The sequence below is a fragment of the Austrofundulus limnaeus genome, unplaced genomic scaffold, assembly GCF_001266775.1.
Source record: "Austrofundulus limnaeus strain Quisiro unplaced genomic scaffold, Austrofundulus_limnaeus-1.0 Scaffold220, whole genome shotgun sequence".
NCBI classification, from domain to species: Eukaryota; Metazoa; Chordata; class Actinopteri; order Cyprinodontiformes; family Rivulidae; genus Austrofundulus; species Austrofundulus limnaeus.
In genome coordinates, this window is record NW_013952622.1 from 837,167 (window position 1) to 847,761 (window position 10,595).

The following is a 10,595-nucleotide window of genomic DNA, read 5'->3' on the forward strand; positions in this document are numbered from 1 at the left end:
CACTTGGGTTGTTACCGACATCTGGTGAAAATTTCATGTCATTAGCACCTCTAGTAATATATTTACTGAGAGAAATGTTGACGTGTTCAATTCTTATTTTACCCACTGTAAATCTGAATTTTTTTTTTTTTTTTTTTTTTTTTTTTGCGTACGCCATTTCCGCCTTTTGGCCGTACGTTCACTTTTAGTAGGGTTTCCACGTAATCCTTTATAAATCTGACCCCTGGTCCTTTGAAGTGGGCCTGACTGTCAGCTTTTGCAAGGTAGTCAGCTCTTGTTACCATTAATCCCAGGGTGTCCTGGTACCCAGTTCCCCATTTGTTTAAGGCTTACTCTTTGCTCTTCAGTTCTGTCTGCCTGTCTCATGCTGATTAAAGGCGGGAGATGTGAGGCTGCAGTTACCATGGAAACACAATGCAGCAGCTTTAACATTTCATTGATCTGGGTTTTCTTTACTTCTTATACAGTTCATACACCAAATGTCAGTCTCAGATTATAATTGGGGTTTAGTGATTTTTGTACAGTTTGATTAATTCTCTTTGGTTTTTTTCTCAGGTTCTGTTTGAGTTCAGTTGAATACATTTAGTCTGGATCTCATTTCTTCTACAACTGATTAGGGCTGAAGGGTTTACCTTGGTGTCAGTGGTCCAGTTGACTGTTCCAGTGTTCTTCATTTTCCAATATTTGATAAACTTGGTTCCAGGTCGTAGTCGGGTCCCATCAGGCAGGTTCTCATCCAGAAAAGCAGCTTTCATGGCTGGAACTGCAAGAGGTGAGGGGTGCTTTGGATGTCTGAGGAAAAATAAAGCCTTTTTTAATCAAGTGAGTTCTGTTTGTGTTCCTTTACAAGTATAATCTGACTTTATGTTACTGTCATGTTAAATGTTTTTTATTATTATTATTATTAAGACTGCTGATAATCAGCTGTCATTATTTTAGCAGCAGCTTAAAAAAGACCAATAAACAAAATGTGAAGCTCATTTAGGAAACATGTACTATGACTATTGCTAGTATACATCGTGTAAAAGAAGCTTAAAAATTTAGTAACATCATTCAAAGAAGTTGCTTTTTTATGCAGCTGAAGGAGGATTTTGATTATTTTTAGTACATTTGCACAATCAGTACTGTTTAAGTTTTATATTTGTTGGAGACCCCCTATGACCCCCTAACATTATGAACTGTTTGGACTTTCAAAATGTTTGTAAATAAACAATTCTTCCACCCACGAATGTAAGGCTTATAGTTTTCTCTCGGGGGCAGAAAGGAGAGTACTATAGAGTGGTCAATTTATCCTAGATCATTGGCCGTCCACTGCTCAATCTGTGGGACCCGTTCAGCTTAGCAGGGCAGCCGACACACTGAAAGACTCCTTCCACCCTGGATATCATCTTTTCCAACAGCTGCCTGCTGGAAATCACTACAGGTCCATCATATCCAGGACAAACACACTAAAAAACAGTTTTGATCCCAGCGCTGTATGGGAACTGAATGCTACAAACACATGCACATGATTTTTTTATGTGTGTTTGCAGCATTCAGATGATTTTTTTAGCTTATGTTTCCAGCTATTTGGGGACTGTGCAATAATCTGTTCTATGTTTTATACAGTACCTCACAAATGTACAGTATTTTGTGTAAGTTTATTGAATTGTACTATGTACAATGACAATAAAAGCTATCTGTTTATCCATCTTTCTAAATCCTCCCCAATATGAAGACTGCACATTCAAGTTATCAATGACTTCCATTGCAACTGAACTCAGAATTTGTCCTTCAAATCTGAATGTGAAGTTGTTTTTATAATAATAATGATAAGAAGAAGAAGAAGAATGTGAAGAAGAGGAGCAGCATGTTAATGTTGGTTTTTAGCACTTCACAGTAGCCGTGTTTCCATCCAATTTTTATTCAAATTTTGAGCAAATTTTTTAAATTTCGCAAAAAGGAAAAAACAAAGAAATGCGAATCAGACGTGTTTCCATCAACTGGCTTGAAGTGAATCAGTTACATCAGATGCATGCGTGTAGTAAACAGGAAGTACAACTCGCATCTCTGGACAATGGAGAGAAGTTATCAGGAACGTGTTGCTACTGTCAGGAAAGTTGTAATTATTCTGTCGTATCAACTAGTTCTGGTGGTTACATGCTGTCTGGAGACGTAGAGAAAGAAATGCAATTCTCTTCACGTTACGGGAATAACTGAGAATACGCCGACAGCGGGAGGAGGGTCCAGCTGCAGTCACTTATTTGGCAAATGTGTTTCCATCTCTCCTTTTGCACATTAACTCTTTTTCGAAAAAACAAACAAACTAAAAAACACCTCAAGCGAGCGTATCAACTTTTATGCGAATTAGAGGAAGTTTTTTCAAATTATGCCGTTTCCTTCCACCTTTTCTGATGCGATACTTCAAAATGCGCATTAAAAACCTTGATGGAAACACGGCTAGTGAAAAGATCTTCAGTTCAAATATCAGGTCAGCCTTTCTGTGTGGAGTTTACATGTTCTCCTTATTCATGTGTGGGTTTTCTCCAGGTACTCTGGTTTCCTCCCCCCGTATAACCATGTTGTTGGCTGAAGAGTTCAGGTGCGAGGTTATGAAAACCTGTAGACTACAGCACGTCTTTATGTTGACTTGTGATGCACCTGTGATAACCTGACCAAATGCAACTAACTTCACACTTCACTTGTTGACCTCTGGGTTAGAAACCAGCTTGACTCTAATTGGAAGAATAGGGAGGTGAATTTTCTGATCGGGCTACACGTTACAGCGTTATAAATGTTAGAGTGGAGCACCACCTAATGGGCCAAACCTTAACCCTAGTATAAAAACCTAAAGTGGAGGTTAAAAAACACAACTTAAAGGATCAAGCACAAAGACCTTTTGGTGACAGGTGTGGTCATGGTGATGRAGCAAAGTCAGACATCACACCGTTGACAAACYTTTGTCTRTAAATTCCACATATTTCAGCCAATCTGCACTGAATTCACTATGGTTGATCCTGARCCACCCCACTACAGGGGGTGTGGCCTAATTCCTCCACAGCACCCCCTACAATTATTTAATTATTTTACAATGTGATAAATATGGGATCAKAAATGATTTTATCATGTGTTTCAATAAGGAAAAGGGAGTCAAGTGAGTGGGAGTTGATGGAAGCATTTACAAAATTTCTGACAAAGGTTAAACTTTTTGAATAATTTTTAGAATTTGTCACTAATGGGTGTGTTTATTGACAACACACGAAAACACTTTCTAACTAACCCTAACCCAATAAATAAATAAACTTAAACTAAATAATTATAATAAATAATAAGCACTAAATAAATAATAATAATAATAATAATACATTAAACTTATATAGCGCTTTTTAGGACACTCATTTGTCCAGATGTGCAGCTGATTTCTCCTCACAGGACCATCTGATGGTTATAACTTTGCTTTCTGCCAACACATCTGTCCTGTTTTGTGTTAAACCTACTCAGGGCTGTTGTGTTGGGTTTGTGTTAAACCTACTCAGGGCTGTTGTGTTGGGTTTGTGTTAAACCTACTCAGGGCTGTTGTGTTGGGTTTGTGTTAAACCTACTCAGGGCTGTTGTGTTGGGTGGCTTGAGGCTGAAGGAGGACCGGAGAAGTGCCTCCATCTGTTTGGGAGGAACTCCACTGTATCCCTCGCCGTTCCATTCTCAGCTGTTTCCGGATTTCTTTGACCTCYGCCTTCAGCAGGCGCTTCTCCGCCTTTAACCTCTGCTTCTCTGCTTTTCTGAAACTGTGGTCCCCTCGTCTGTAGAGTCTGTACAACAACAGAAAACAAACACAAYTCAGAGTAAACCAAAGGTATTACACCAGTGATTAAATCCTGCTGGGTCAGAACASAAAAGTGGACTTTGGACGTGACTTCAGTTGATCTCTGGTCTTTGTTAAGTATAAGTGTTAAGAAAATTAAAACAAATCCAGTTGATCAAAAGCTAAACTTATAGTTATTGATTGAACAAATGAAACACTGTTTGATGTACTGTACAGTGTATTCAATCTGTGAGTCCTTAGCTAAAGCTATTCATTTTAGTCTTTTTTCATTTGAGAGTACTGCTGACTTTAAAAAGACTGTCATTACTGAAATGTTCTGGTTTGACTTAAAATACAGGTTGAGTCAAAAGTCAAAAGTGCGCCCTTTTATTACAGAAAGAAAAGGTAAAACAAAAAATGAGCAATGGGGGAGGGGTCCGATCTTTTAGGCTATGTCCAGAACATGGCTGCCATTTTGAATGCTGCCATCATGGATCAAAGTAAAACATTTTCCAATGAGAAGTTGGTCTTGTAGCATATCAAATGATATGAGAATTCTCTCAAAAATGGATTGCTGCAATTGGATTTGAAATATTGCTTGTGGTTCAAAAGTTATKAACACAAAAAGTRGCAACAACAYATGGGAATGTTGCCTGTTATTTGATGTGTTCAGTGTTCCATCTCTGGTGCTGAACACAGTGTCTGTATTTACAAGTCATTAAACAAGTGTAACATAGAAAGAGGCCTGTGAGTGTATATTAGTTGTGTTAGATGGCTGTGAACAGTAACGTCAAACCTGTTTTGGTCTGGAGCAGGGGATCCGTGCTCTGGGATTGACAGAGGGGTCCTGGCTCTCATCAGGTTGTGACTTGGATCATGAGAAAAGCTGCACGGCTCACACAGAGTACAGGAAGTACACACACTGAAGACAGAAATGCGAAAAGAAGACAGAGAGAAGGTGAGGTGAGAAACAGAAAGTGTAGCGTGAGGACACTGTTGGAGTCACCCCTGTCGGTCTGTTAGTAATTTAAAAAACAAACAAACGTATAGTCTAAATATTAGATCGCCTTAAATTTAAAAGCTGTAAAATAAAATGTTTGAGTWGAAACAGTTATCTTCACAGTCCACCGTTATTATTGTTTTGAGTATTAAAACATGGTGTTTTTTTTTGTATTGACAAATTTTACTATTATGTTTGAAAAAGCTACAAGTGTGAAGACTTATATATTACAACTTTCTCTTAAATACAACTTTGGATATCTTAAACAAGCTTTTATTAAAGTAAAGCTACACCATCACAGACAAATGTGATTCAAWAAGATGCCAAGAAGTTCATTTTGAAAATGTAAAAAAGCACAGAAAAAAAAGATTTGCCAGTGTTGGCATCTAGGGCTGCCACGATTAATCGATTAATCGACGACTAATCGATTATTAAAATAATCGATGACTAATTTAATAATCGATTAATCATTTTCTTTTTTTTTTACTTTGTTTTTCTCTCCAAACTGCTTTGACACCTTCCACTGCCACATCTGCCTTTCTGTCCTTGACACACATGCACAGTAGTGGTAACTGGGGTAGGCCGTGGACGTCACAAGACATTATACAGACAGGCTCTGGTATCATGGCTACCCAGCAATGGAGCTCAAAGTGTGGGATCATTTTAAGAAAATGAAAGAGAAACCTGTGCAATATCTGCAGAGCAGAACTTACCTTCCACAGCAATTATTTTTAGTTAGCATATAGCTAAAATCTAACCATGGTTATATACAGTAATAGCAGCTGCATTCTGGCACGATAAGCTCTATGTTTTATATTCAATTAACGTATGATCCGATTAGTCGACTAATCGAAAAAATAATCGGTGATTAATTGATTATAAAAATAATCGTTTGTGGCAGCCCTACTGGCATCTAAGCCTGACAGGGGGATAAGTAAGGACTGGTGGGCCACCATCAAATATGCTGGAGAAAACCCTGGTACTGTTGGTTAAACAATACTACCCTCTTCTGTTAGAGCTGACAAATATGGTGATTTGAACTCGTAGCCTAAGCTTGTTACATCACATTGAACCATCTATACAACAGGAACAGGCAGTCAGGAGGGGGGTCTTTGCATCTGCATCCACAAAGACAGGTCAACAAACAGTGAAGATATTTCCACCCATGGCTCTTCCAACCTCAAATTTAATGACGGTTATGTGACTGCAATTTTGTCTGCTGGGAGTTTACAGGCGTGATTATTACTGCTGTTCACCTTCTCTCTGATGGTCCCCTCCAAACTGTAGGGCTTCATAAACAAACAGCTGAAGGTTTACCCTAATGCAGGGGTGTCAAACTCCAGTCCTCGAGGGCCACTATCCTGCATGTTTTAGAGGTTTTCCAGCTCCAACACACCTGATTCAGTGATTGAATTAACTCTTCAAATTGGGCAGAAGCCTGTTAATCACCCAGCGATCAAAATCAGGTGTGTTGGAGCAAGAAAACCTCTAAAACATGCAGGATAGCGGCCCTCGAGGACAGGAGTTTGACACCCCTGCCCTAATGAATGGGTCTCTGCTTCCACAGTTTGGGTAGTGCCCATCTGGAGGAAAAGACACTCTGGACCAGGTTTAACCTAACCTAAAGTAAAGAATACAGAGTAGTATCTTCATGAACTCAGTAGTACTCATGAGCTTTGTGGATTTTAATTGATTTATTGAACTACTGGACTCAGTTGCTCCTGTAAGGAACTTTAAAAGGTCCAAGGACCTTATGGCCTGGCTAAATGAGGAACTGCTGAAAAGCCGAACGCCACTGACGATGTTCTAAACTAGAAGAAGCAGCAGCAGTAGTAGCAGTAATAGTATCCCTGCCTCAGCTGAGAGGGGAGAGAGGTCAGATCATATCACTGCATTTAACCACCCTAGAAGAAAATCCAAACCAGCCATGAAAATCACACAGACTGGACTGTTTTGTTCTGTTCTTCCCACAGAGTGGAACATAACTGAACAAATGGAGCTGATGGAGTACTCTCAGCCTGTGCTGTCTTATATGAAGTACTGCATAGACAATGTCAGGGTGGATGAATACACCTGGATCTATTCCAACAGATGACTGAAGAGGTTTAGGTGCTGAAACGGATTTCAGATCAGGTGACTGGGACCAGTACAAGAAGCAAATGTGAGAAGGGGTATCAAAACAACAGAGGTCTATAAAAGAAGAGGTCTTTCTCTGTCTCACTCATCACAACTCACAGCAGGTGTGGCAGGAAAAAAAACATATTACAAACTACAAAAAGCAAAGCTCCTGTGGCTGATGAGGCAAATACCAGAGGAATTAAATCATTTATAAGTCCACTTTGAAACTACTTCCCACACTGCTGTACCACCCCCAACAGACCTCCAGTCCTGCCCACTCACTCCACATGAACATGAAGTGAGGCGTGTTCTGCTGGCTGTGAACACAAGAAAAGCTGCAAGAGCAGACAAAGCTCTAGTTAAAGAACTCAATGCTTGTGGTGACCAGAGTTCTAACAAAGAAGTTCAATCTGTCCTTGGAATGGGTTCCTGTCGGCTACAGTGATCCCTGTCTCCAAGAATTCATTTTTAAAATCAAAATTGTAAAAAAAAGGTGTAGTTTTTTCTTCATCACTTTGCATTTATCAGTTCTCACTTTGTATTTTGCTTGTATGTGATAAAAAAAATAAAAACATTGGTTTTCGATGGAAGACTTCTGGACCAAGTCTAAAGGATAAACCTGGGAGAACAGGTGGATAAACACCAGGGATTTGGTGTATTTTTTATCATCTGGTTTCTATTATATGAAGCAAAAGTCAATGCAGTTAGTCACATGGTAAGTGGACTGTACTTATATTGCACCTTTCTCTCCAACCAGGATACACAAAGAGCTTTACACTACAATCTGTGCCCTCATTCACCCACACATCCATTCAGCACTCTGATAGAGCTCTCTCCAAAGCTAATACAAATAAATCAATCTATAGAGACTAATCAGTGCTTTAAATCCCATTCATACCCTGATGGGACACACAGCAGAGGCAGTGGGGGTCTAGCCCATTGACATGTGACCAGATAGCGGTGGAATCGAACGTCCAACTCTCGCATTAGAGGATTGACTCCCCTAACCGCTCAGCCAGAGTGATAAAATGCATCATACCTGCACTGGTAGCCACCTCCAGAGGTCTGCCCTTTGCATGAGGAACAAGACGGAGTGAAAGATGTTGGAACTCCAGGCAGCGTTGAAGAAGACACCTCAGAATTCTGCCGTGACTCTGCTCTTCCTATGGTTTCTTCTCTACTGCCTCCCCCACCCCCTCCTCCAGCCAGAGGCTTATGGATGCAGCACTGCCCTGAGAACTCCTGGCAGATCTTCTCCACTGCCTCACGGACCACCTGGTCTTTAAACTGGGGAGATGTCGACAAAAAAAAGAGGATCCTGTGTTTTAATGATTAGCGAAAATTAGCAACTAAAACCTCTTCTTTATCTATACCACTGAATTAGTATACTTTACATATCCTTACAGAAAGTTATGATGGATTTTTGTCCAGCAGCTCCTTCAATGTTTCTTTAGCAAGTTTCTTTAACTTATGTCATGTTTCTAAACCCTGAAACTGGAAGAAGCAAAGTCTTTTCTTACCTTTTCCATATATGAAGTGAACCAGGCGGGCGGAACTTTGTCTTCTTCCTTGGCCCCTTTTACCTCCTTCATGATAAACTGGTCAAATTAAATAAAATATTAAGTCTAATAAATATTGCAGACTTGCATCTTTAATTTAACACATCAAAGCATCAACTTAGAATCAAAGAAATTCAAATTTGGACAAGAGAATGAGGTGTTAAATGATAACATTTGAAAAACCTTTAGTTAAAGTGGGTTAAAATTACTAAGTTTCTCGGGCGCTCCTAGTCAGTAAGATTACTACGATCATACCAGTACCTGGGCCTGTTCTACGGTTAACTTCAGGTTCAGCTCAGAAGAATAATGATGGAAATGCACCTAACCTAACAATCCTAATAAGCAACTGTTGGGAAGTTCAGTTTTGTTGTTCTTTAGTTTGTTTGTCTCTTTATTGATGTGTTATATGAGATATCACAACTGTGTTTGATATTTTAATGTAGATTCTTCCTACTCAGTAAAAGCACAAACATAGACAACAATCAGATGAGTTTGTGTTGATTTAAAATACGATATTGGCTGAGTGGATCAGTAGACGCCACTTTTTAATCATGTGGTTTGATGCGCCCAAGAATTGAGAGTTTGGCCTCAGTTCTAAACGTTACGTCTGAATGAAACCAGGCTCCTGTCATCACCGGCCCAACACATCACCGCAGGGAAGTGTGGTGGTGACATCATCATGCTTGGGGGTATTTTTCAGCAGAAAGACAGGGAGACAGGGCTAAGAGGAATCAGCAAAGTAAACTGGTATCCTCAGAAAAAACATGTTCCACAGTCCTCAGACTGGATCAAAGGTTCACTTTTCGAACATCTTCAAAACACCAGAGGAGCTTAGAGAGACAGTCATAAATTCAGAGTCCTGATTATAAAACATTTCTGCAGAGATCTCAAAATGACTCCAACATCCCCCCATCCAACCAGACCTAATCTGAGAAGATTTACTACAAACAATAGCAGAAAGTGTTGTTCCTTTGTTACAAACCAAACCATTTCTTAATCATCATCATCTTTATTMTTAAGTACATGACTTTCAGTTGGCCTTCAGGAGTTTTCTTTACTCCCTGTCCCAGGCTGTACTTGSTTTGTGTGGGGAACTGCTGACCTGGACTGGAAATGTTGTTGAGTGGGATTAACTATCATCTCTGGCCTGGGAACACCTGGGGTCCCCCAGGTGAATTGTTTCAGTGCTATGCCCTGTCTGGTTCTCATCCGGGCTTCTTGTGTTCTTTCTGTTCTCTCTCGTTTTGCTGCCACACTAGAAATTTATTTTGGTTAATTTTTAATCAACCTTTAATCTTTTCATCAGGTCCTTGTGTCGGCCTGCATCCATGGGTCCGACCTTGTGAAACTGTGATGCAATGTTTTTTTTAAATAATTCTTTAAAAGATTAATGATACTGCCCTTGAAAAGTATTAGAACAAACATAATGGTATTAATATTCATTATTTAGTTGAAAATTGTGTGTGCAATAYCTATTACACCTGTGATCCATAAACATCCTCAAACTTTTGAATCCTTGTGGCCTACATTTGTCTGCTCATTATCGTCTCCTACAGACCAAGGCCTACAGGTGCCTGGTATAAACACGGTGTACTGCAGCCTTACCATACTCTGTTCTGGTACCACAGCCTGAACCTTGCGGCTGACAGCCTGGGTCAGAGTGGGGCAGTGCTGTGTGGGTCTGAAGCCCTTCTTAGGCTCTGCTCCAGTGACCTTGGTGGATGAGACCCTGGCTGGGTGTCCTCTGATCTCACAGACGTTCATGTTCAGGCGATTTCCCTGCCTGGTTGCACTCTAGGCAAACAGTAAAATAAAACTTCTTCACATCTTTCACACCACCTGACAGTTCAGTAAGAAACAACAGTAAAATGTAACTGGAAGAAATGTGATATYAAGTGAACTCTTACAGCTTTCTAATGAAAACTGTCAACAAATTCTTACCTTAAGTGCTTCCTCATATTCCCCTGGAAAAATGTAAGTACAATAGATTTTATGTTGAAGCTCAATAGCATTGATTTATTTCCTTATTATTTTGTAACTTGCATTTGATGATTTTTCTTACCTTGACTGTTAATGGATATCTGAAAGAAAGAAAGAAAGAAAGAAAGAAAGAAAGAAAGAAAGAAAGAAAGAAAGA

The 10,595-nt window shown here is 39.7% G+C and overlaps 1 protein-coding gene across 1 annotated transcript in view; it reads right to left on the minus strand.

The window, feature by feature from the left end:
* Window positions 1–10,595, minus strand: part of LOC106525260 (next to BRCA1 gene 1 protein) — a gene marked incomplete at its 5' end in the record, with an annotated part of 35,401 nt that overhangs the window by 23,654 nt on the left and 1,152 nt on the right. Inside the window, 8 exon segments of the mRNA XM_014019427.1 lie at window positions 633–792; window positions 3,582–3,788; window positions 4,578–4,703; window positions 7,939–8,186; window positions 8,420–8,497; window positions 10,064–10,252; window positions 10,400–10,422; window positions 10,521–10,539. Coding sequence (XP_013874881.1) covers window positions 633–792; window positions 3,582–3,788; window positions 4,578–4,703; window positions 7,939–8,186; window positions 8,420–8,497; window positions 10,064–10,252; window positions 10,400–10,422; window positions 10,521–10,539 — 1,050 coding nt within the window.